Source organism: Anguilla anguilla, chromosome 9 (assembly GCF_013347855.1).
Source record: "Anguilla anguilla isolate fAngAng1 chromosome 9, fAngAng1.pri, whole genome shotgun sequence".
Taxonomy (NCBI): domain Eukaryota; kingdom Metazoa; phylum Chordata; class Actinopteri; order Anguilliformes; family Anguillidae; genus Anguilla; species Anguilla anguilla.
Genome location: NC_049209.1, coordinates 43,111,547 through 43,138,191, shown reverse-complemented (window position 1 = coordinate 43,138,191; position 26,645 = coordinate 43,111,547). Strand labels below are relative to the sequence as shown.

At 43.0% G+C, this 26,645-nt stretch overlaps 2 protein-coding genes across 17 annotated transcripts in view; both read right to left on the bottom strand.

Moving 5' to 3' along the window:
* Positions 1–1,271: 1,271 nt before the first annotated feature.
* The window catches only part of ncor1 (nuclear receptor corepressor 1), a 103,129-nt gene continuing 77,755 nt past the window's right edge, over positions 1,272–26,645 (bottom strand). For 13 of the 16 annotated variants that reach the window (XM_035432600.1, XM_035432610.1, XM_035432607.1 and 10 more), the window contains 6 exons: positions 26,084–26,224; positions 25,188–25,330; positions 23,204–23,257; positions 22,839–23,015; positions 21,560–21,742; positions 18,461–20,961 (listed from right to left, as the gene is read on the bottom strand). In XM_035432600.1, coding sequence (XP_035288491.1) covers positions 20,774–20,961; positions 21,560–21,742; positions 22,839–23,015; positions 23,204–23,257; positions 25,188–25,330; positions 26,084–26,224 — 886 coding nt within the window. In that variant the 3' untranslated portion in view covers positions 18,461–20,773. Of the gene's footprint in view, positions 3,813–4,443; positions 4,627–5,165; positions 5,343–5,530; positions 5,585–7,517; positions 7,661–8,368; positions 8,510–9,457; positions 9,706–9,785; positions 9,888–18,460; positions 20,962–21,559; positions 21,743–22,838; positions 23,016–23,203; positions 23,258–25,187; positions 25,331–26,083; positions 26,225–26,645 lie in introns of those variants that run through there. The other 3 variants (XM_035432604.1, XM_035432603.1, XM_035432606.1) reach the window with 3 other exon arrangements.
* Positions 13,589–18,198, bottom strand: si:dkey-65b12.12. Its single transcript, XM_035432618.1, has 8 exons — positions 17,646–18,198; positions 16,823–17,197; positions 15,984–16,088; positions 15,760–15,781; positions 15,574–15,599; positions 15,126–15,170; positions 14,036–14,101; positions 13,589–13,819 (listed from the first exon to the last, which is right to left on the bottom strand). The coding sequence occupies exons 1-8, from the start codon at positions 17,707–17,709 to the stop codon at positions 13,761–13,763; spliced, it is 762 nt and encodes a 253-aa protein (XP_035288509.1). The 5' UTR covers positions 17,710–18,198; the 3' UTR covers positions 13,589–13,760.

Here is a 26,645-nt window from a genome sequence, read left to right as displayed (position 1 = left end):
TCGAGCGGAACGGCCAGACCAAGCCTGACTGGCTCACAAGGTCTTTGGCAGTGGCTCTGTCCTGAACAGAAAACAAGAGTAATGTGATGGAAACTCAACAACAAACGAACCACGACACAAATATACCCTAAAATTTTTAATTCACAGTATGGTAACCTTTCAGAAGATTTTCAGACATTTTCTGTGCCAATTCTTTGTGTTGGTTTTAATGGGAACATTGAGGGGGGGGGGGGGGGGAAGATTTTTGATTAAATTAACAAAGAATGCCTTCATTAAGTCATATGAAGGATTCAATCAAATTAATATATGTACAGAATGGCATAATATACTACTTGGAACTTCAACATACAAATAAACAAGTCAATTTCTACAAAAATATTTTTTAGAACACTAAAATTTGATTTTACTTCAAAGAAGCTGAAATACAAATCATTTTAGTATAAAGACAAATATATTGATTCGATGAAAAAGACAACACGAACAGCCAAAAAATAACTGACACTTACCCATCACAGGAATCAAACCACAGCACAAGAATGTCCAGAAAGACCAATACTTATTGCATAGCATTGCTGATCATTAATGGCAGTTACTCAGAAAGATCTCACCTTATAGTGGACGAATAGCGTTTCCGGGTGGTGGTGAGAGAGTGGTGAAGTTTTCTTCGCCACAGTAACCTTACAATGTGGTTACTCTCTGCAGTGGCAGAATGCATCTTGCTTTGAGATACAGATGCTGCTGATTTAAATACTGCATTTCAGCTCTGAAAAAACACATTTTTAAGTCCTGAGACTAGTTACATATTATTCGTACCAATAACTGTATTGAACAATGAAATAAGGCTTACTCTGTATAGTGTTGTATATGCTGTAGTAAAAATAGTCACGACCTATGAACTACCTATGACCAGGCTATACTTGGTTTTGTTCCATGACCACAACATCCTGTTAGTTGTCAAGATGAGAGCACTTGCACGCCTGCATGCTGCAGCAATGATGGCAGTCGAACGGCTCAAAGGAGAACAACAGTTTAATGAAGCATTAAAGCACATGTCCACTGACCAACGCAGCTAACCAATTAAGCTTTCTAAACCAAAGCAGTAAGTCTGACTCCTGGTCGAAAATAAGTGTTCTCGGCTTGGATTTCTCATTGGTACAAAATACATTTATCTTGCCATTTTATTACACTGTCAATTACACTGTTGATGCAAATCACCCATCATACACACATTCTCAAACAAAAGGGGTTCTGTTCCTGCAAATGTTTTTAAAAAAATGAAATATGTGGAAGGAAAAGAAATGGACCTGACATTTCGAGAGGTGGAGAACTAATCCACTTTATTGATTGGTCTGAACTTTTGTAATTGACTACTTAAGAGACATTGTGCGATACAAACATTGCATTTCAACATGAGATACATGGGGTTTCAAGTCTTGAATTTTAAACAGACAGAAAAGTTATCACTGCAAAAATTGGACAGATGAAGAGCTGGATCGATGCACGGACAATTTCCGTATCAATTTCTGTTTAAGATTCAAGTTTTGTAAACTTTTTTCTGTCGTTATAGTTGTAAACACTCGACATCCCATCAAAAAAAAAAAAAAGGAAAAAAAAACATTGATCTTGAAAATGGAAAAAATAAATCGAAACATTGGCTTGGCTCTGGGAGTTTTAAAAATCACCAAAAATTGAAAACAATTACCAAGTTCAGAGTAGACTCCTTTGTTACTGCACAAAGCAAGGCCAAAAAAACAAAAAAACAAACAAATAATACAAATTAATCTATGCTTTACATATCCTCAGACGTAACGCTAACATTGTTGACCTTGTTACAAATGCAATGTGAATGTACAATTCTGGTGACAACGAAGCACTCAGCTTAGGTTTAATCGTGGGGAGACAAAAAGGTCATGGAAGTGCATTTAACAGCCACTACAGCAAAGCAGAATCTGCACTACACTTGACTGTACCATATGCAAAGTTAAAACTGCAGATTGTTACAACAGTATATTAGGAACCAGTAACAAGCTGAAATGCCATACAAGCAGATTTCTCAGAATTATGAATGTCGATCGAAAAATCTGCGATTTGCATGAGCTCAGATCATTTATAAAACAGGTAGTATGATTTTTCTTTATATTCTGTTAAAAGTTACAATGCAAAAAGTGCAACAACGGTGCAGTTTCTTGTTTGGTTGGTTTTGTATCTTTTTTTTTTTGTTTTTTTTTGGAAAGTCAAACACACTGAATTCAGACATCTGCCAGAACAATATCAAAGACATGAGAAAACACCGATGAATATTTCAGAGGGGGAAACTGTAAGCTGCCTTCCTCCAGCCAACTGGCGCGGTGACTGTTCTTAGCAGGAAAGGGTTACAAACATGTTTTCTTTTCCCCGGCTCCACATCTCAAAAAAAAGAGAAAATTGAACATTCTGCATCAGCTCAAAAAAAAAAAAAAAAAAAAAAAAAAAAAAAGCTTCGTTACTAGATCAGCTTGGGGCTCAATAACAGCGAAAAACAAATGACAATAAATTAAAATACACGTTGAGCTTATTCTTTCACCTTCAACAAAAAGAAACTTCAACACCAGTGTTCAGAACATACAGGCACACCCCAGAGAAAAGAAGGAACAGAAAATGTTTGCTAGGGGGAGGAGAGGAATCGATAAAATGATTTTTGTTTTTTTCCCGAATGAAAGAAAAAGCAGAATAACCCATGCGTTACTTCCACAGTGCTGCCAAGGACTCGTGTCAAATTTACAACGGTCGAAATGTAAAGCGTGTCTTCTTTTAAGTACTAAATTTTCAATTCGGCGATAACCCACAACGCTCCTGGGGGGCGGGGGGTGCTGTGCGCTGGTGGGGGGCTTCCCCGCGCCCGTTTCCGCGGCGACGGCGCACGCGGCGGGTGACTTCACTGCGTCTCAGTGCGGCTCGCGCAGGTCCTGCACCCTGCGGCTGCATCGGTGGCTAAACACACACCTCCTCGCAAAATAGACAAAAAACGAAACCACCAAATTTTTTAAAAGCAACATAAAAACAAAAAGGGTCAAGTAAAAGAACGAAAAACAAACACCGCAAAAGAAAAGTTTCTCTATTTACATACGATTTAAGGACAAAGTGTTTTTTTTTTTTTTTTACAAAGAAAAAAATTTAACAAAATTGAAGAAATAAGTCTCTCAAAGTTTTTTTTTTTTTTTTTTTTTTTTTTTTTAAACATTAGAAGTTCTTCATCTTCATTTCTCTTGCTGTCTTTTTATTTTTTGTATTTTTGTTAATTTTTTTAAAACAAGTCTAAATTGCTGGCTTTTCTTTTTAGTTTTTTAAATGTTTTTTCTTCTTCTTCCTTTCGTGACAGACGGACTGCACGCCGAAGCTTCGCGACGCGAGACTCCTGGAGTCCTGAAGGTTCAGCCAATCGCACGGCTCCTCCCCGGCTCCCGCCTCCGCGTCTGTCTGTCCGTCCGTCCTCCCGGCCGGCCTCAGCTGCCGCCGCCAGGCCGCCATTGGGCCTGCGCAGCGATGTCACAGTCAGGGTGAGGGTGGCGGGGAGGTGGGGGGCGGGGCTAGGGGCGGGACCCGGGGGCCGAGGCGCCTCCTCCTCCCCCCCCGGGCCGAGGTGGCTCAGTCGTCGCTGTCCGACAGGGTCTCGTACTGCTCGGACAGCAGGGGCTCGCGCTCCCACACGCGGGCCTGGGGAACGGCGCCGCCCTGCTGGGCCTGCAGGGAGGGCGAGGCGCAGGGCATGGAGGAGGGCGGCGTGCTGCTCAGCATGCGCATGGTCAGCGGGTTGTAGGGGAACTGCATGGAGCCTGGGGACAGAGGGGAGGGGTGAGGGGGGGACAGAGATGCGGGGCGGGGGCACAGAGGGGGGGGAGCCGTCAGTAAACACCTCGAGATCGGCACGCGCTCCGCCACAGCTGCTCTCACCCGGCCTCCAAAAAAGAAAAGGAGGTCGAAAATAAAAACGGGAAAAACAAGCTTCATTTTTTGGGTGGTGACCGGGCAGTCGGCCCAGTAGAACATCTCTCACAGCTGATTCAATAAGGCCACCCCCCCCCCCCCCCACCATTTCATTTTGGGCACAAGGGGCAGACAGAGGCTGCTATTCTCAGAGGTTTGTTTGTATTTTATCCATTTATTTTTGCTTTGTTTTACCAGGAGAGTCCCATTGGAATTGCTAGCTCTTGTACAAGGGTGCCCTGGGCCAAGTGGCAGCAAGCAATGCAGTAAGTAAGACGATACAAGACGATTAGAACAATACAAAATTGATAAAATAGCTATAGGATAATGGCACTGGAAAAATGCCAGTGCTGCTTACAGTTACAGTGTTTTGAATAAAGTCCTTGAATTCAGCCAAAGTAATCTTTATTTAAACGGGCTATAGCTGTTTTTCTAGATTGTTCCGTGACTGCGGGAAGGCCAGAGGGGGCGGGGACTGACCGGTGGAAGACGGCCGGTCCTCCCAGGTCCAGGCCGGGGCCTGGCGGTGGTAGTCTCCCTCCGAGTGCACGGACGACACGGACGACGGGCGCTCTCCCCCGGCGTACCCCTGCCCCGGGTTCGGGGACTTGGACTTCCGGCTGTTGGCTTTGCCCAACAGCTTCTGCTTGCCGGCTGACATGCCTGGGGGGGGAGAGAGGGGGGGACAGGGCAGTGAAAAACCTGTAACCGCAGAGAACTTTTCCTTCCCTGTTCCACTGTGACCAGCTCTCACAGACCTAACGCATCACCCCTCTGGAGCAGCATCTCCCCATTCAGTCAACGGCAGGTCATCAAGTCATCAAAACTATGAGTCATAGTGTGTGTCTGAGTGTACGTGTCAGAACGACGTGTTGGTGAAAAGGCTGGTGTGCGTGCACGTGTCTCTGTGACAGAGGGAGTCAAACCTCAGTTAGGAGAAGGGCTGCTGTGCGAGTGTGTGTGTGCGCGCGCGCGCGGGTAAATGTGTGCGTGAGTGCATGCGTGTGTAAGCGTGTGTGTGAGTGAGAGAGTCAGACCTATGTGGGGGGAGGGGCTGGTGTGTGTGTGTGTGTGAGTGAGAGGGTCAGACCTGTGTTGTGGGAGGGGCTGGTATGTGTGTGTGTGTGTGTGTGTGAGAGGGTCAGACCTGTTTTGGGGGAGGGCCTGGTGTGTGTGTGTGTGTGTGAGTGGGAGGGTCAGACCTGTGTTGGGGGAGGGGCTAGCCTCTTGCCGCTCCATGCTATTGGGCTGGGAGCCGCTTCCCTGGTGATCGTCATGCTTGTCCTCAAAGTTGCCCATCAGCGCTTTGCGAATGATGTCCTCCAGGCCCAGGTTACTGGCTGGATCCCCGAAGGAGGGATTCCTGGAGCTGATGCTACCTACAGGGACACGAGGGATGAGAGACTAAATCAGCAGGTGACCACACAATGGAAAATAAAGGCTATGGGAGAAATGCAACATAATGAGAAATTAAGAAAATATAACTTTCTGCAAAGAGAAATCACAGTTTGATATGACTGATACGTAAAACTGAAAAAAATTCTTACAAAGCTATTTTAATACTCACTTGAGCTAGTTACTGCAGGCAAGTTAAATATTTCAGTGCCAGGCTGTGCACTTGCTGGAAAAATAAAATCACAAAGATTTAAGCAGTGACTATGAACAAAATTACCTATAACATTTAAATATGAATCAAGTTAAAATATAAGTTCTTAAAGTCAGAAGTTCAGCATTCTTCAGAACTTTACATCTCCTGTTCAGTGCAATATATCAAAGAAATACTTCAAAGACATCAGAGAATGTGGAAAAAAAGGGTGGTTCCAAAGTCACACAGGCATTTATCCCCCCAAAAATGCAGAGCATTCCAATTTTGATCAGTAAAAGTATTTTTACAACTTCACCATAGTACTGGTAGCTACTTTAAAAGTTGCAAATATCACATTCACAAAAATACAAGCACACTACAACTATTTAAAAAAAACAAAGTGCAAGTAAATATATTAAACCAGACACACTGAGGCAGGCCAATTCATAATGGCTAAATACAATACAACGGTGGCCTACGAAATATTTGAACAATAGACTTGGACTTCATTTTGCAGTACAGAAGAGAGGATAAATCATAGTAATTAATTAATATAAGCAGATCTTAAGGTTTGAGGGGTTATATATACAGAGTTCAGTCCACCGATTTAATTGACAAGTTAACATTCAACATTAGGGATGCACCAATATATCGGCCAACGACCGGTATCTGCCAAAAAAAAAGAACAATTTGCACATCCGTTGCCATCGGCTGATTGTTTTAAACACAAGCGACGGCCAGCTCCAGTTATGTCAGTCAAAAGGAAAAAGGTCTACTGTTTATCTGTTTATTTGCAATCCAAGACTGTTTTTAATTTGCCTGTCAGATACAAAACAATTGCATTTTATTTTCCATATTCAGTGTTTCCCCCTATAATTGCTGCCGGACTGACAAGGCCCTTTTGTAAAATGCTAAAAATAATGCCAAATATCTATTCACTTGGAAATCAAATCTCATTTGCACCTGGGAGGCTCTGTGGGGCGCTGTTCCAAAACATAAGTCAACCTCCCTGTCGTTGCCAGGGAAACTCGAGACGATGAGACAGGAGACACGCTGGCTTTCTTATCCTTCTGCTCCAAGCCTTCATCTCAAAGTGAAGGTAAGCTTCAGATATTTAATATTTTTTTGTGTGCCCTTGTTTTATTCATATTATATTTCATCCAGTGAGAATGCTTCTGAAATAAGACGACCCCAACAAGTCCCTGGCACTTCAATTTCATCAGATGCATATTAATTTGATCGAATATATTTTTCTAAGAAATCTTATTTGTCCCTGAAGTTTGTAACATTGTTAAAGATGCTCTGTATGCAATTGTGGAGTCTTAATTATAATGTGGCATAGGTTACACAGCTTATTTTTATGTAATAAATGAAGCATTTTAAGTTATCATCTCCCAGTGATAATTTTGTTCTAAGTTCTGAACATACAGAGCAAACTGAAATTTGAACTCAAATTATAATTGCAGGCCGCCTGCTGCAACATCGCACCACCGCATGTCTGTTTCAGTGCGTACCACCAGGCCTGAAAACAATTCTTGGGGAACCACTGATATTTTAGGAATGAACTTCCAGCTGGAGGAATGTACATTACTTAACATATTTCAGGAATACACTTTCAGTTGAGGGAATGCAGTTTATGTTGGATGAATGAGAAGAAATGTCATAGAAAAATAAATGTTCAACTTTGCTGCATCGCTTCAAAGTTGTGTAATTAAAATTGCGGTTTTTAGAATGGCAAGATTCTATAAACAGATTTTATGAACAAAAAAAATCTTACGGGAGCAGAACCACCAAACTATCGGTACTGGCATCGGCCAAATCCCCCCCTAATAATCGCGAATCAGTATCGGTCAGAAATGTTCATACCGGTGCATCCCTAACTCGACATAGCAGGTTATTATTTTATTTTTTTCTGGTGTCAAACGTTAGTGCTGGAGAGGTACGAAGAGATAAGAGGAGACCCACTTACCCACGTCCGAGTCACCGCCACCAGAGGAGTTCAACTTACGAAATATCTCCTGCTTCTTGGATTTCACCATTGGGGAGGTGTTCTCCAGTCTAGTAAAGAAGGAGGGCTGGTAGCTCACGCTCCCCGGGGAGCGGGAGTCGTTCCTGTAACGGGAGAAAGGGGGCGCGGCTGAGTCCCGCGCGTGCCGCTCGGCGTTTCCGCTCGCGGCATGTCGCTAACGCGCGGACGGCGGCGGCGGGCTAAACGTTACCCATCAAAGTCAGGTTCCTTATTTTTAACTCTGCTCTACTCCAAGCCCGCTGTCAAGGTGCTTTTCATCAACACACAACCATCCTCCAGTCACGCATTTACCATGCAAATTTGAGAATTGTGTGATGCTACATAACAGGTTTGGATAAAAACCAAAAAAAGCCTGGAAAACATTTTTTTTTGAGTTTTTAAAAACTCAAAAAGGCTAAACAGTTTCGCAAACATTCTTTAAACTTGTTTTTTTTTTTTTTTTTAGGATTTACGGTATACTATGCAGGATTTTTACCATGAAAATTTTATAAAATAACCATGCTCAGTCACATCTGTGATGGACTGGACCACAGCAAGGCAAAAAAATCCTGCGTAGTATGCCTTTGAGCCTAAAAAGTATTAATTACATTTAGGATCAAAGTCCTTTTTAAAGTGACAAGGGAAGAAACATGTTAGAATTACTCCACAGAGCAACAAATGTCCACAGAGTGAATAGTGGAGTGGGCCCTTCGGTACTAGACTGGCACGTGGAGAAATTATTCTCTTTAGCCTCCTGGCCCTTTGAGTGGCCGCCCGCAAGCAGGGGGTTATTTTGGGGCGGTCTGCAGTACCTCTGCTCCGCGTGCTCAGCCTCCCGTCTCTGAGCCTGCTGCAGCATGGCCTCCTGCTTGTCGAAGCCGGGGTAGCTCTGCGGGGGGGAGATGGGCTCGTAGCTCTCCAGGGCCCCGCCGCGCTCCGGGGACTTGCCGGGCCTGAGGTGGGGAGGGGGGTTACGGTTAAGGAAGGCTCTCATCCCCCCCCCCCCACTGACCAAAACACAGGACACCGAATCAGTGACCAACTGACCAACACACCGACCGACTAAAACGCAGAGGCATTGGTTAGGCTTCCGATTCAGTCGTCTGACATATTCATGTACACGTATGGGCCGGGAGTCCCTTAGTCTCAATAACCAGGGTTCAACTGTTAATAAACTCACAAAAGCTACAAGGTGACCTCTTCCATTTCATACTACATTTAGGGATTCAGCTGAAGGTTCTGTCTAGAGCAATTCTGGATTAGATTCCATGGAAATGGATATTATGTTTTTTTTAAAAAAAATAAACGTAATATCCATTTATATGGCTGAAAATTAACAGAAGCAATTTAGTTTAAGTACCGTATTGACGGGGGGAAAAAATAGCAGCAGTAGTGGGAATCCAACCTGCAGTCACTGAGTGACAAACCCAGGTCCCTGACCATGATGCCTTGCAACTCGCTGAAGTACAGTACAGTACAGTAAGCACATCGGACTGGGTCTGTGCTGCCAACTGGCTGCAGACAGGGGGACAGGGGGACACAGACACAGCAGGGACACAGGGGGGACAGAGACACAGCAAGGACACAGGGGGACAGAAACACAGGGGGGACACGGGGACAGGGAGACAGAGACACGGGGGACACAGGGAGACAGAGACACGGGGGACACAGGGGGACAGAGACACAGCGGGGACACAGGGGAGACAGAGACACAGCGGGGACACAGGGGGGACACAGGGGGACAGGGGGACAGAGACACAGCAGGGAAACAGGGGGACAGAAACACAGGGGGGACACGGGGACAGGGAGACAGAGACACAGGAAGATGGGGGGACAGAGACACAGGGGGGGGACAGGGAGACAGAGACACAGCAGGAACACACAGGGACAGGGTGCAGTACCTCGCTCGGGGCTTGTCGGAGGCGTTTTCGGGCGACACCCTGCTGGACGGTCGGGGGTGGTGCGGGGCCTGGGCCTGCGGCGGCTGCCCCTGCGACTCGGGGCTGTAGCGGCTGGGCAGCTTGGCGCGCCCGGGCCCGGCGCTCAGGGCCGCGGGGGCCGAGCTCTGGAATGTTCCGGGGGAGGAGGAGGTGGCGGGCGGCGCCTGGGGGCCGTCCTGGTTCCTGGCAAAGTCCTGGGTGATGATGTGCTGCGGGAACAGGTGCTCGGTCAGAGACGGGCCCTCCCCAGCGCCTAATGGGCCCTCGGCCTCGACGGCCCGGTTCTTACCGAAATGTGGTCTGCCAGGGTCATGACGCGGTGCGTCTTGGGGACCTGGCCGTACGCCTCGGCCTGGGAGGTGGGGGGCTGCTGGGGGCAGGGCGGCTCGGCCTGCTGGCGGTAATGTCGCCATTCACAAGCAAGTCTAGCTGTAACCGCATTTTATGTAATGTACCGACTGATCGTTAAAAAAAGCTGTGCTAGAAAGATAATATAAATCAGCATAATTCATATCCAGTTATAGCTTTTTAAAGTAATTTACAGTTTCATTTAGAATTAAACAATTAACACAAATGTCAACCATGGGAATAATTACATGAAATGTTAATAGTTATAGTTCGAAATAGAAACATAGTGATACTGTATTGTCATATTTCTCAGATTCTAAAGTTGAAATCTTATTGACGAAAAGTAAATGCATGGCCTTGTCAAACATGGGCTTAGACCCCCTCCTTGTGGCTATTTTATGGTATTGCCAATCAGGGTTTTTTCACCACTTCAAATCACAGATGCGGACAACTTCCACATTGCGAAAATCATGTGTTGATATCAGAAATGTTGTTCTAACTGATTCCAAGTAAGTCTGGCTTTAGATTAGCCAAATGCATAACAAAGAACCAACAACAGTACGATTTATGGCATATTGAAGAAAAAATAGTATAATCATAAATTCTTTACAGCATAAATTACAACAAGCAAGAGCTTTTGATTTAAAAGTATTTTTCCTTGTCTCCATGGATTAACAAAAAAAAAACTATCAATTCTAAGGTGAATGTACACCAAGAATACTTCCAATAAAATTGTCTGCAGTCACAACAGTTATTTGCTTCATGTAAAAGGCTCAAGAACAGCTGTCTCTACCGTACTAAATGACTTGAAAGACAAAGTGAAACAGGAAAAAGTGTAGTGGGACAGGAGGCTATCTGTCAAGTTTCAATGGCGTGACGCATACACGGCCATAGCATCTTCCAGGGAGGGTTTCAATAGACAGGCTTTTCCCTGTCTCTACGCACCCAAGCAGCATAAGGCACCGTGTGGAAACTCCAATTCCCCACCTTGTCACAGGAACACTACGCTGTAGAAGATTCTGCCATTTTGTATGTTAAATCAATGCCCATTCTTACTGCAGTCATTTTTCATCATACTTATTGCAAAGAGCAAGACGCTCCCTGGCGACATCACCATCTAATCAAACTCCATAAAATAAAAAAAAATCCCCTCCCAACCGCGAGATCCCTTAATGGATGAAAGGCGCTATTCACTGTGAATGACATTTACTAAAAGTTCACCTTTTCATCCTTTTATTTTATTTTAACTTAGTATCGATATCGATAGTATCGATACTTTCGTTTGGACTTAACGTTGTGTTGTGTAAAGTTGCGGCATATGGTTCGTTCTTACTCACTTTGTGATGTCTCTTGATAAACCTTCCTTATGTCTCTTAAAAGTTGTTCGGCGACTGCTGGCAAATATGAAGACATTTCTGGCACTGCGGAAATTGAGTTCCCTGAATCAAGAGGACGCCTGCTAGCTAAGGTTCGACTAAGGTTAGCTAAATACACATGGCATCAATTTTCTAGCAAAGATCACTAACCGAGGTAATTACCATTACTTTTTTCACTTGTGTATCGTTACCACATCACATTACTACTGTCTGGCAACTAGCTTAAACGCATTACATGGACGTTTTACTATATGATTACATGTAATACACATCGCTAGCTCATGTAACCAAAACATAAACGAAGTAAAAACACACAACTTCACAAGCTACATGTCAGTCAGATTTGTCTCCAACCCTCGAAATTTCGCGCGCACTGTTAGCGTAGAAGGGGTACACGTCACGAATGGGATTTTGGTAGTTGTAGTTCACATTGAAACCTAATCACAGCACTACAACTTAAACGTCGAAGTGCACTGAGCCTGTGTGCCAGGTTTGTAAATGTCACGCTAAATGTACGACACCTACAGTGAACTACATAAGAAGTTCAGTACAGTTCAGTGAACACCGACGTAGCTAACTACCGTGTAAGGAAATACAGTGGTCTTGTTCATGAATCTTAAGCAGACAGTGATTCTGGTTTCCAAAATGGAAGCACGTTCCCAGCCTATGGCGCCCCCTAGCAGAAACAAAATTGGTATGAGTATTTAAAATGTAAAAACAATTATTTTCTTATTTTAAGTTGGCTTAAGGCAGACCTGCCAACCTGCACACATTTTGTGTACCCACCACGCAATTCTTGGTCAAAATACGCATGTACGAAATGCCAACTGAAACTACGCAACAACAAAAAAAGTATATATATTATTCCAATTCAATTACGGAAAACAATCAATCAATACAAAACAATTCCGTACATTTACTCGGTATTTAAACTACATCCCTCGGATTGGACCAGATGCGACCTTGTGCTTGTGGTTCTGTAACCCCTCCCCGACTAACTCAGCGTCCACTGATACACAGCGGTACTTTATTATCCACCGAGGCGTAACGCTGCATTGCTGAGGTAAAATGAGAAGTGGGAGAGTAATAATCAAGCACAAAAATGTTACCGTAATGTTAACATATAAAACGTTAAAACATGTTCGGCAACTTTACGTGATGATGCATTTCAAGAGGTATATCCTAAGGAGATACATATATTTAGCCGTAGTAGTAGCTCGCATACGATTTAGCCTCGTTACGAGACGGCTACGGTGTGAATAACTGATGGAGTTATTTAGCTGCAGTAACTCAAACGCCACGGCGACTCCCTGTTCTAACTTTGAATCGCGCACACTGTTGGAGCAAAATATGCAATGGCCGTACCTCCGCCCCGCAAAACTTCCGAACCATGCATTTTGCACATTGTGCATTTATGATTTTCACATTAGCCACCAAGGAGCTTCATGTAATAATTTAGCTAAACCTCTAGTTACAAAGGCCTACATTCCTAGATAATTTTTCAACTGAATACTTTTTTTTAAATTAGCCCTATATGATGTGTGCCTATATAAGCTGATTAAATTATTTAATTATTAAGTAAAAATGGAAATCATGAACAGAAACTTGGTTTTATTCATAATTGACAGTGTTTTACATCACAACATAAGCTTTTTTTTTACATGACAACATAAGTTTCTGTAAATACTTGAAAATGAAAACATATGTTACAATATACAAAATAAATTATTTCCATTTTTATTAAATAATTTAATGCAATTCACTTATGGTTATCAGGTTGTATAAGCACACATATCATATAATGAAATATTAATCATGAAAAATAATGGTTTTAAGCAGGTGTACTCAAAACTTTTGACTTGCAAGTATATCATAATATAGCCCAGTGCAGTGCAAGTGATATTTTAGAATCAGGTCAAATTATACAATTTTGCCTGATCACTTCTACAGTCAAAACTAGAATTATGAAGAAAGGCTTGTGTGTGTGTGTGTCTGTGTGTGTCTCTTGCAGACTGTCGTGTGCAAAGCGAAGTGGTGCGAAAGCATGTGAACTAAGCATTACACTGACTATAGTGGTACTCAAAATATTTTCCCAAGGTTGGCAGGTCTGGCTTAAGGTATATCGAATAGTGTTAAACTACATTGCAACTTCAAAAATATGAAAAATTAATTACTGATCTAATGTGTCGGTACATACATGACATAAAATATTAGCCTACACATATCTGGGTAATGGACACAACAAACACAGCAAAATGGCACAGACAAGTATACATTTATTAAACAGCAATGCATTACCAACGAGGCAATCCCATGCACCACAGCAGAGACAATGGAAACTATTGAAATTAAGAAGTATGTGACCCAGTTTAACATAGTACTTCACTTATTTTTATTGTTTATTGACAAAGAAATACATATGAAAATCCAAAAACAATTAATGCACATCCCTCTTTCCACAGCCCCCACAATTCAGAGGTTATTTTACAGTTTAAATATGTAATACATTTTATAAATGCAGTATCACAAAGTAAATAAAATTAAAACTGAAATTCAGCTATGCAGGCATAGATAGAGGATGGCACTTCCTGTCCATTGCCTGATTAAGAGGGAAAAAAAATCTTTCTTAAGTCAAAACATACAGCTGGGACATCCAACACTGGAAATCATTGTGAAATAAATAAACTAATGATAGGTTGCATAAAATATGTTTACACATTCAGAAATGTAAATAGTCTTAATTCAAATGATTATTCTGGGAATAAAATGAAAAACGCATCTGAATGCATAGCAGATCTGAAAATGTGAAAATTACCTTCATCCTGTTTTCTGTTACTGCTACTGCTACTATGGCAACCTTCGATTTCCTGGGGAAGTTGGCCTGTGAGATCAAAATTAACTCAGCGACCTCAGGGCCAAGCATCATTATAATGAATCACAATTCAAGATATTCCATATTGTTTCAAGGGATTATTAATCACTAACACATTGAGCTTAAAAATGTATCCTTAGCATTTTAACTTCATAATACAGTGCAATCTAAAAAGTGCCTGAAATAAGGAGAAACAACAACACATTAGAGGGAATGTCTAAAGCTGAATTAAACTCAGAGGAAGTGTTTGGTTGAATTCAACACATTTTGTGAGGCCCATCAAAGATAATGGAGGAAACAACAAGATACACATATTGTATATAATTGAAGTAATCTGAATCAGATTATAGTCTATTGGGGAATTTACTGGGCATGCATTAAAATAATGATCTGGAGAGCTCACTCAAAAGAAACCGTGCTAGTTTGCAAGTTTGCATTTAAGAAAATACAGCAACATGAACAAATTAATTGTTATTCAATTCAACATGATGACTTCCTGAATAAATATCAACTCAATACATATGTACAGTGAAACATTGATTAAAATAGTACTTGTGACATATAATTCGTTTTCACCAAATTGTTTGAATATGCATAAGAACATTTTATTGGCTGCCTATGGTGTTATAAATTGTTACAAAATAGAAGTTGCATAGGCTGTGAACAAAATAGCTCACTTATGACAAGGTTGGAAAAATCCTATTTGTTCCCTTTCAAACAAGAATACGTCTTCCACTATATCATGTTTTTGTCACAAACAGAAAATACACCTAGCTAGTGCTCTCCAGTTACTCAAACTGTTAACTCTTTGGGCCCACAAAATTGTGTGTAACACATCCCTGACATTTCCCATAGAATTATAACTACCATGCTAAAAAACTGTTTTGTGCCGCACAATATATACATACTGCTATGTTAATACTAAAGGTAAGGTCTGTGCATTTACAGAGAATCAAAGCATTGATATCAGAGTATGTTGGATATTTAATTTTTTTTTAAAAGACAGAAAATGAAAACAAAAAGAAAATCTAACCTTGATAGTAGTTCACGTTGCTGTACAAATCATTATCTATATATTCTAAAGAGGACGAGGCAAAAGAAATTTAGTACTTCTCTTTCAATTTGTATTTTCAAGACATGTCTCTTTTGAATCAATACATATACAAAAACATATACCTATGCTGTAGAATCATGAAATACATGCCCATAATATTTTTTACATAAGTTGTATTTGAGTTAAACTGGACTAACCTTTGCATGCTCAACATTACAACATATTGTGCATGTTTAAAAATTAAATTTAAAGAATAACAATTATGATACATCATTTTAAGATAAGGCATACAATGCATTGCCGTCTTTTAAAATATCCTTTTCTTATTAAATGGTGATTTATGTATGTACAACGGCAATAAAGATGGGGTTGTCTTGAACAGTATGCTACGTCATAACACTGTAATATGGTCAGCCAGAAATCTTACCAATAGTGGAGCGTCCAGAACTGTGGCTGAAGTTAAATGGAGAAAAAGAAAATAATGAACATATCTCAGGACATACAACTGATTTTAAGGTCTAGTTTTGGTAAATTATAATTTCAAAAGAAAAACTGTACGAAAGTCGAATGAATCTGGACCTTTATGTGTAACAAATAAATTTGTAGAAATTACCTTGGCTGCTGCATCTTAACACCTGTGAGGAAGAAAAGTCTGGCTAAATGTGTGCATTTTATTTATGTACAATTGTGTCACAAATTAAACTGGCATGTGCACGTTAACAGATACACTGTAAACACACACCACCAACAACAAAAATCTTCTATTAAGTCCTAGGTCAAGATTTTTTTCAACTTTGTGTGTTTGTGCGTATTAAAGTGGCGAAAGAGGGTTCTCACATCTACACCATACACAGCAAGCGCAACCAAGGAGCAGTAAAAGGAAGACCCCACCGCCAGCTACGCAGTACCAGTAGTCCACCATCACACCCGGCCATGTATTGCCTGTACCGGAAAAGAGGCACAGGAAACAATGTTAGCCTCTGTACACAACGGTGATCTGTGGAAACCGCAAACGGAGCACTCCACCCCTGCTATCTGTTTCACACCTGTTATTCAGGAACTTTGTCTCAGACCAACTAAATCCGGTTAAAGAAACAAGCATTTCACTGCAATGCAGAGTTAAGTCTGCCTGCACTGCTATTTTAAAGGGATAAACAACAAGTTAAAAATGTTGAACTTTAAGACATCAGGCCATGATCATTTTAGCTCAATTAAAATGGGTCCGTTCATGCGGTTTTGCTTTTTTTAAAAATATGATGACAATGCCTGACAGTATGAGCTCGCTCATACAGGACTGTTACATGTGCAGGCACCTCAAAAGATAAAGCGTAAAAGATTTTTGTGCCCGGGACAAAAATTTTCCTGCATGTATCATTCAATTATATTTACCACATATTCACAGCCCATGGGGCCCCCATGTCCTTGAGACAATGTCCCCGGTTTTGTGTCTCTTGTTTAACCCTTTAAGGTGTGAGATCACAAATATGCGATTAGAATGTTCTTCTGAACTGGACAGTCTAATGCTGATGAACGATCACAACTGGCAATTGAAAGCAATGGCGTGCTAGAAGATTGACTTGAAATTGTGAAAAAGAAGCCTACTCTTCGAAGGGTTTGAAAAAGTGAGCACCCGGTCCCAGTGTCACCAGCACCGAATTCAAGGACTGTTCAGTTACCTGCTTTTCGCAGACTGAGTTCCACCTCTTGACAGCCAATGCTACAGTTGATCCCCTCAAACAGCTCACAGTGGTACAAGCCCAGGTCAGATTCTTGGACCGATCTCATAAGGATGGAGAAGTTGCCTTCGTGGAAAAGATGTTTGAAGACTTCAACTCTGCCTTTCCTAGAATCCCAGAATAAGGCTTCTTCAGGCAGCTTGAGCTCCACCAAATAATTGAATTGGCCCTGTCTCCACAAAACAGCCAGCCCCGAACTCTGGGCCTCCTGGAGCAGGCCAGGCTGGAAGCTGCAGGGCAGAAGGACATCAGCGTCGAGCGGAACGGCCAGACCAAGCCTGACTGGCTCACAAGGTCTTTGGCAGTGGCTCTGTCCTGAACAGAAAACAAGAGTAATGTGATGGAAACTCAACAACAAACGAACCACAACACAAATATACCCTAAAATTTTTTAATTCACAGTATGGTAACCTTTCAGAAGATTTTCAGACATTTTCTGTGCCAATTCTTTGTGTTGGTTTTAATGGGAACATTGAGGGGGGGGGAAAAGATTTTTGATTAAATTAACAAAGAATGCCTTCATCATTAAGTCATATGAAGGATTCAATCAAATGAACATATGTACAGAATGGCATAATATACTACTTGGAAGAAACTTTTCAACATACAAATAAACAAGTCAATTTCTACAAAAATATTTTTTAGAACACTAAAATTTGATTTTACTTCAAAGAAGCTGAAATACAAATCATTTTAGCAAAGACAAATATATTGATTAGATGAAAAAGGCAACACGAACAGCCAAAAAATAACTGACACTTACCCATCACAGGAATCAAACCACAGCACAAGAATGTCCAGAAAGACCAATACTTCTTGCACAGCATTGCTGATCCTTAATGGCAGTTACTCAGAAAAATCTCACCTTACAGTGGACGAATAGCGCTTCCGGGTGGTGAGAGAGTGGTGAAGTTTTCTTCGCCACAGTAACATTACACTGTGGTTAGTCTCTGCAGTGGCAGAATGCATCTTGCTTTGAGATACAGATGCTGCTGATTTAAATACTGCATTTCAGCTCTGAAAAAACACATTTTTAAGTCCTGAGACTAGTTACATATTATTCGTACCAATAACTGTATTGAACAATGAAATAAGGCTTACTCTGTATAGTTTTGTATATGCTGTAGTAAAAAAAAAGTCACTACCTATTAACTTTGACCAGGCTATATTTGGTGTTGATTGAGTTTTGTTCCATGACCACAACATCCTGTTAGTTGTCAAGATGAGAGCACTTGCACGCCTGCATGCTGCAGCAATGATGGCAGTCGAACGGCTCAAAGGAGAACAACAGTTTAATGAAGCATTAAAGCACATGTCCACTGACCAACGCAGCTAACCAATTAAGCTTTCTAAACCAAAGCAGTAAGTCTGACTCCTGGTCGAAAATAAGTGTTCTCGGCTTGGATTTCTCATTGGTACAAAATACATTTATCTTGCCATTTTATTACACTGTCAATTACACTGTTGATGCAAATCACCCATCATACACACATTCTCAAACAAAAGGGGTTCTGTTCCTGCAAATATTTTTTTTTAAATGAAATATGTGGAAGGAAAAGAAATGGACCTGACATTTCGAGAGGTGGAGAACTAATCCACTTTATTGATTGGTCTGAACTTTTGTAATTGACTACTTAAGAGACATTGTGCGATACAAACATTGCATTTCAACATGAGATACATGGGGTTTCAAGTCTTGAATTTTAAACAGACAGAAAAGTTATCACTGCAAAAATTGGACAGATGAAGAGCTGGATCGATGCACGGACAATTTCCGTATCAATTTCTGTTTAAGATTCAAGTTTTGTAAACTTTTTTCTGTCGTTATAGTTGTAAACACTCGACATCCCATCAAAAAAAAAAAAAAGGAAAAAAAAACATTGATCTTGAAAATGGAAAAAATAAATCGAAACATTGGCTTGGCTCTGGGAGTTTTAAAAATCACCAAAAATTGAAAACAATTACCAAGTTCAGAGTAGACTCCTTTGTTACTGCACAAAGCAAGGCCAAAAAAAAACAAAAAACAAACAAATAATACAAATTAATCTATGCTTTACATATCCTCAGACGTAACGCTAACATTGTTGACCTTGTTACAAATGCAATGTGAATGTACAATTCTGGTGACAACGAAGCACTCAGCTTAGGTTTAATCGTGGGGAGACAAAAAGGTCATGGAAGTGCATTTAACAGCCACTACAGCAAAGCAGAATCTGCACTACACTTGACTGTACCATATGCAAAGTTAAAACTGCAGATTGTTACAACAGTATATCAGGAACCAGTAACAAGCTGAAATGCCATACAAGCAGATTTCTCAGAATTATGAATGTCGATCGAAAAATCTGCGATTTGCATGAGCTCAGATCATTTATAAAACAGGTAGTATGATTTTTCTTTATATTCTGTTAAAAGTTACAATGCAAAAAGTGCAACAACGGTGCAGTTTCTTGTTTGGTTGGTTTTATATCTTTTTTTTTTGTTTTTTTTTGGAAAGTCAAACACACTGAATTCAGACATCTGCCAGAACAATATCAAAGACATGAGAAAACACCGATGAATATTTCAGAGGGGGAGACTGTAAGCTGCCTTCCTCCAGCCAACTGGCGTGGTGACTGTTCTTAGCAGGAAAGGGTTACAAACATGTTTTTTTTTCCCCGGCTCCACATCTCAAAAAAAAAGAGAAAATTGAACATTCTGCATCAGCTCAAAAAAAAAAAAAAAAAAAGCTTCGTTACTAGATCAGCTTGGGGCTCAATAACAGCGAAAAACAAATGACAATAAATTAAAATACACGTTGAGCTTATTCTTTCACCTTCAACAAAAAGAAACTTCAACACCAGTGTTCAGAACATACAGGCACACCCCAGAGAAAAGAAGGAACAGAAAATTTTTGCTAGGGGGAGGAGAGGAATCGATAAAATGATTTTTGTTTTTTTCCCGAATGAAAGAAAAAGCAGAATAACCCATGCGTTACTTCCACAGTGCTGCCAAGGACTCGAGTCAAATTTACAACGGTCGAAATGTAAAGCGTGTCTTCTTTTAAGTACTAAATTTTCAATTCGGCGATAACCCACAACGCTCCTGGGGGGCGGAGGGTGCTGTGCGCTGGTGGGGGGCTTCCCCGCGCCCGTTTCCGCGGCGACGGCGCACGCGGCGGGTGACTTCACTGCGTCTCAGTGCGGCTCGCGCAGGTCCTGCACCCTGCGGCTGCATCGGTGGCTAAACACAGACCTCCTCGCAAAATAGACAAAAAACGAAACCACCAAATTTTTTAAAAGCAACATAAAAACAAAAAGGGTCAAGTAAAAGAACGAAAAGCAAACACCGCAAAAGAAAAGTTTCTCTATTTACATACGATTTAAGGACAAAGTGTTTTTTTTTTTTTACAAAGAAAAAAATTTAACAAAATTGAAGAAATAAGTCTCTCAAAGTTTTTTTTTTTTTTTTTTTTTTTTTTTTTAAACATTAGAAGTTCTTCATCTTCATTTCTCTTGCTGTCTTTTTATTTTTTGTATTTTTGTTAATTTTTTTAAAACAAGTCTAAATTGCTGGCTTTTCATTTTAGTTTTTTGAATGTTTTTTTCTTCTTCTTCCTTTCGTGACAGACGGACTGCACGCCGAAGCTTCGCGACGCGAGACTCCTGGAGTCCTGAAGGTTCAGCCAATCGCACGGCTCCTCCCCGGCTCCCGCCTCCGCGCCTGTCTGTCTGTCCGTCTGTCCGTCCGTCCGTCCTCCCGGCCGGCCTCAGCTGCCGCCGCCAGGCCGCCCATCGGGCCTGCGCAGCGATGTCACAGTCAGGGTGAGGGTGGCGGGGAGGTGGGGGGCGGGGCCAGGGGCGGGACCCGGGGGCCGAGGCGCCTCCTCCTCCCCCCCCGGGCCGAGGTGGCTCAGTCGTCGCTGTCCGACAGGGTCTCGTACTGCTCGGACAGCAGGGGCTCGCGCTCCCACACGCGGGCCTGGGGAACGGCGCCGCCCTGCTGGGCCTGCAGGGAGGGCGAGGCGCAGGGCATGGAGGAGGGCGGCGTGCTGCTCAGCATGCGCATGGTCAGCGGGTTGTAGGGGAACTGCATGGAGCCTGGGGACAGAGGGGAGGGGTGAGGGGGGGACAGAGATGCGGGGAGGGGAGGGGGGGGGGGACAGAGGGGGGGGGAGCCGTCAGTAAACACCTCGAGATCCGCACGCGCTCCGCCACAGCTGCTCTCACCCGGCCTCCAAAAAAGAAAAGGAGGTCGAAAATAAAAACGGGAAAAACAAGCTTAATTCTTTGGGTGGTGACCGGGCAGTCGGCCCAGTAGGACATCTCTCACAGCTGATTCAATAAGGCCACACCCCCCCCACCATTTCATTTTGGGCACAAGGGGCAGACAGAGGCTGCTATTCTCAGAGGTTTGTTTGTATTTTATTCATTTATTTTTGCTTTGTTTTACCAGGAGAGTCCCATTGGAATTGCTAGCTCTTGTACAAGGGTGCCCTGGGCCAAGTGGCAGCAAGCAGTGCAGTAAGTAAGACGATTAGAACAATACAAAATTGATAAAATGCACACTGCTTACAGTTACAGTGTTTTGAATAAAGTCCTTGAATTCAGCCAAAGTAAATCTTTATTTAAACGGGCTATAGTTGGTTTTCTAGATTGTTCCGTGACCGCGGGAAGGCCAGAGGGGGCGGGGACTGACCGGTGGAAGACGGCCGGTCCTCCCAGGTCCAGGCCGGGGCCTGGCGGTGGTAGTCCCCCTCCGAGTGCACGGACGACACGGACGACGGGCGCTCTCCCCCGGCGTACCCCTGCCCCGGGTTCGGGGACTTGGACTTCCGGCTGTTGGCTTTGCCCAACAGCTTCTGCTTGCCGGCTGACATGCCTGGGGGGGGAGAGAGGGGGGGGGCAGGGCAGTGAAAAACCTGTAACCGCAGGGTACTTTTCCTTCCCTGTTCCACTGTGACCAGCTCTCACAGACCTAACGCATCACCCCCCTGGAGCAGCATCTCCCCATTCAGTCAACGGCAGGTCATCAAGTCATCAAAACTATGAGTCATAGTGTGTGTCTGAGTGTGCGTGTCAGAACGACGTGTTGGTGAAAAGGCTGCTGTGCGTGTCTCTGTGAGAGAGGGAGTCAAACCGCAGTTAGGATAAGGGCTGGTGTGCGAGTGTGTGTGCGCGCGCGCGCGGGTAAATGTGTGTGTGTGTGCGTGTGTGTGTGTGCGAGTGAGAGAGTCAGACCTGTGTTGGGGAAGGGGCTGGTGTGTGTGCGTGAGTGAGAGGGTCAGACCTGTGTTGGGGGAGGGGCTGGTATGTGTGTGTGTGTATGTGTGTGTGTGAGAGGGTCAGACCTGTGTTGGGGGAGGGGCTGGTGTGTGTGTGTGTGTGTGAGTGGGAGGGTCAGACCTGTGTTGGGGGAGGGGCTGGTGTGTGTGTGTGTGTGTGAGTGGGAGGGTCAGACCTGTGTTGGGGGAGGGGCTGGTGTGTGTGTGTGTGTGAGTGGGAGGGTCAGACCTGTGTTGGGGGAGGGGCTGGTGTGTGTGCGTGAGTGCATGCGTGTGTAAGCGTGTGTGTGAGTGAGAGAGTCAGACCTATGTGGGGGGAGGGGCTGGTGTGTGTGTGTGTGAGTGAGAGGGTCAGACCTGTGTTGGGGGAGGGGCTGGTGTGTGTGTGTGTGTGTGAGTGGGAGGGTCAGACCTGTGTTGGGGGAGGGGCTGGTGTGTGTGTGTGTGTGAGTGGGAGGGTCAGACCTGTGTTGGGGGAGGGGCTGGTGTGTGTGTGTTTGTGTGAGTGAGAGGGTCAGACCTGTGTTGGGGGAGGGGCTGGTATGTGTGTGTGTGTGTGTGTGTGTGTGTGAGAGGGTCAGACCTGTGTTGGGGGAGGGGCTGGTGTGTGTGTGTGTGTGTGAGTGGGAGGGTCAGACCTGTGTTGGGGGAGGGGCTGGTGTGTGTGTGTTTGTGTGAGTGAGAGGGTCAGACCTGTGTTGGGGGAGGGGCTAGCCTCCTGCCGCTCCATGCTATTGGGCTGGGAGCCGCTTCCCTGGTGATCGTCATGCTTGTCCTCAAAGTTGCCCATCAGCGCTTTGCGAATGATGTCCTCCAGGCCCAGGTTACTGGCTGGATCCCCGAAGGAGGGATTCCTGGAGCTGATGCTACCTACAGGGACAAGGGGGATGAGAGACAAAATCAGCAGGTGACCACACAATGGAAAATAAAGGCTATGGGAGAAATGCAACATAATGAGAAATTAAGAAAATATAACTTTCTGCAAAGAGAAATCACAGTTTGATATGACTGATACGTAAAACTGAAAAGAATTCTTACAAAGCTATTTTAATACTCACTTGAGCTAGTTACTGCAGGCAAGTTAAATATTTCAGTGCCAGGCTGTGCGCTTGCTGGAAAAATAAAATCACAAAGATTTAAGCAGTGACTATGAACAAAATTACCTATAACATTTAAATATGAATCAAGTTAAAATATAAGTTCTTAAAGTCAGAAGTTCAGCATTCTTCAGAACTTTACATCTCCTGTTCAGTGCAATATATCAAAGAAATACTTCAAAGACATCAGAGAATGTGGAAAAAAGGGTGGTTTCAAAGTCACACAGGCATTTATCACCCAAAAAATGCAGAGCATTCCAATTTTGATCAGTAAGAGTATTTTTACAACTTCACCAAAGTACTGGTAGCTACTTTAAAAGTTGCAAATATCACATTCACAAAAATACAAGCACACTACAACTATTTAAAAAAAACAAACAAGTGCAAGTAAATATATTAACCAGACACACTGAGGCAGGCCAATTCATAATGGCTAAATACAATACAACGGTGGCCTACGAAATATTTGAACAATATACTTGGACTTCATTTTGCAGTACAGAAGAGAGGATAAATCATAGTAATTAATTAATAAAAGCAGATCTTTGAGGGGTTATATATACAGAGTTCAGCCCACCGATTTAATTGACAAGTTAACATTCAACATTAGGGATGCACCAATATATCGGCCAACGACCGGTATCTGCCAAAAAAAAAGAACAATTTGCACATCCGTTGCCATCGGCTGATTGTTTTAAACACAAGCGACGGCCAGCTCCAGTTATGTCAGTCAAAAGGAAAAAGGTCTACTGTTTATCTGTTTATTTGCAATCCAAGACTGGTTTTAATTTGCCTGTCAGATACAAAGCAATTGCATTTTTTTCCCATATTCAGTGTTTCCCCCTATAATTGCTGCCGGACTGACAAGACCCTTTTGTAAAATGCTAAAAATAATGCCAAATATCTATTCACTTGGAAATCAAATCTCATTTGCACCTGGGAGGCTCTGTGGGGCGCTGTTCCAAAACAAAACAAGTCAACCTCCCTGTCGTTGCCAGGGAAACTCGAGACGATGAGACAGGAGACATGCTGGCTTTCTTATCCTTCTTCTCCAAGCCTTCATCTCAAAGTGAAGGTAAGCTTCAGATATTTAGTATTTTTTTGTGTGCCCTTGTTTTATTCATATTATATTTCATCCAGTGAGAATGCTTCTGAAATAGACGACCCCAACAAGTCCCTGGCACTTCAATTTCATCAGATGCATATTAATTTGATCGAATATATTTTTCTAAAAAATCTTATTTGTCCCTGAAGTTTGTAACATTGTTAACGGTGCGTTGTATGCAATTGTGGAGTCTTAATTATAATGTGGCATAGGTTACACAGCTTATTTTTATGTAATAAATGAAGCATTTTAAGTTATCATCTCCCAGTGATAATTTTGTTCTAAGTCCTGAACATACAGAGCAAACCGAAATTTGAACTCAAATTATAATTGCAGACTGCCTGCTGCAACATCGCACCACCGCATGTCTGTTCAGGGGTTTTTCGGTGCGTACCACCAGGCCTGAAAACAATTCTCGGGGAACCACTGATATTTTAGGAATGAACTTCCAGCTGGAGGAATGTACATTACTTAACATATTTCAGGAATACACTTTCAGTTGAGGGAATGCAGTTTATGTTGGATGAATGAGAAGAAATGTCATAGAAAAATAAATGTTCAACTTTGCTGCATCGCTTCAAAGTTGTGTAATTAAAATTGCGGTTTTTAGAATGGCAAGATTCTATAAACAGATTTTATGAACAAAAAAAATCTTACGGGAGCAGAACCACCAAACTGGCATCGGCCAAATCCCCCCCTAATAATCGCGAATCAGTATCGGTCAGAAATGTTCATACCGGTGCATCCCTAACTCGACATAGCAGGTTATTATTATTTTTTTTTCTGGTGTCAAACGTTAGTGCTGGAGAGGTACGAAGAGATAAGAGGAGACCCACTTACCCACGTCCGAGTCACCGCCACCAGAGGAGTTCAACTTACGAAATATCTCCTGCTTCTTGGATTTCACCATTGGGGAGGTGTTCTCCAGTCTAGTAAAGAAGGAGGGCTGGTAGCTCACGCTCCCCGGGGAGCGGGAATCGTTCCTGTGACGGGAGAAAGGGGGCGCCGCTGAGTCCTGTGCGTGCCGCTCGGCGTTACCGCTCGCGGCGGGCCGGTGCGTCGCACGTGGCTAACGCACGGACAGCGGCGGCGGCGGCGGCATCCTTACGGCCGGCTAAAAATACGCCGCGGCTAAACGTTAGCCATCAAAGTCAGGTTCCTTATTTTTTACTCTGCTCTACTCCAAGCCCGTTGTCAAGGTGCTTTTCATCAACACACAACCATCCTCCAGTCATACATTTACCATGCAAATTTGAGAATTGTGTGTTATTCTACAAAACAGGTTTGGATAAAAACCAAAAAAAAAGCCTGGAAAACATAATTTTTAAAAAACTCAAAAAGGCTAAACAGTTTCGCAAACATTCTTCAAACTTGTTTTTTTTTTTTTTAGGATTTATGGAATACTATGCAGGATTTTTACCATGAAAATTTTATAAAATAACCACGCTCAGTCACATCTGTGATGGACTGGACCACAGCAAGGCAAAAAAATCCTGCGTAGTATGCCTTTGAGCCTAAAAAGTATTAATTACATTTAGGATCCAAGTCCTTTTTGAAGTGACAAGGGAAGATATATGTTAGAATTACTCCACAGAGCAACAAATGTCCACAGAGTGAATAGTGGAGTGGGCTCTTCGGTACTAGACCGGCACTTGGAGAAATGGTTCTCTTTAGCTTCCTGGCCCTTTGAGTGGCCGCCCGTAAGCAGGGGGATATTTTGGGGCGGTCTGCAGTACCTCTGCTCCGCGTGCTCGGCCTCCCGTCTCTGAGCCTGCTGCAGCATGGCCTCCTGCTTGTCGAAGCCGGGGTAGCTCTGCGGGGGGGAGATGGGCTCGTAGCTCTCCAGGGCCCCGCCGCGCTCCGGGGACTTGCCGGGCCTGAGGTGGGGAGGGGGGTTACGGTTAAGGAAGGCTCTCATCCCCCCCCCACTGACCAAAACACAGGACACCGAATCAGTGACCAACTGACCAACACACCGACCGACTAAAACGCAGAGGCACTGGTTAGGCTTCCGTTTCAGTCGTCTGACATATTCATGTATACGTATGGGCCGGGAGTCCTTTACTCACAACAGCTCCAAGGTGACCTCTTCCATTTCATACTACATTTAGGCATTCAGCTGAAGGTTTTGTCCAGGGCAATTCTGGATTAGATTCCATGGAAATGGATATTATGTTTTTTTTTTTTTTTTCTAAATAAACGTAATATCCATTTATATGGCTGAAAAGTACCGTATTGACAGGGGAAAAAATAGCAGCAGTAGTGGGAATCCAACCTGCAGTCACTGAGTGACAAACC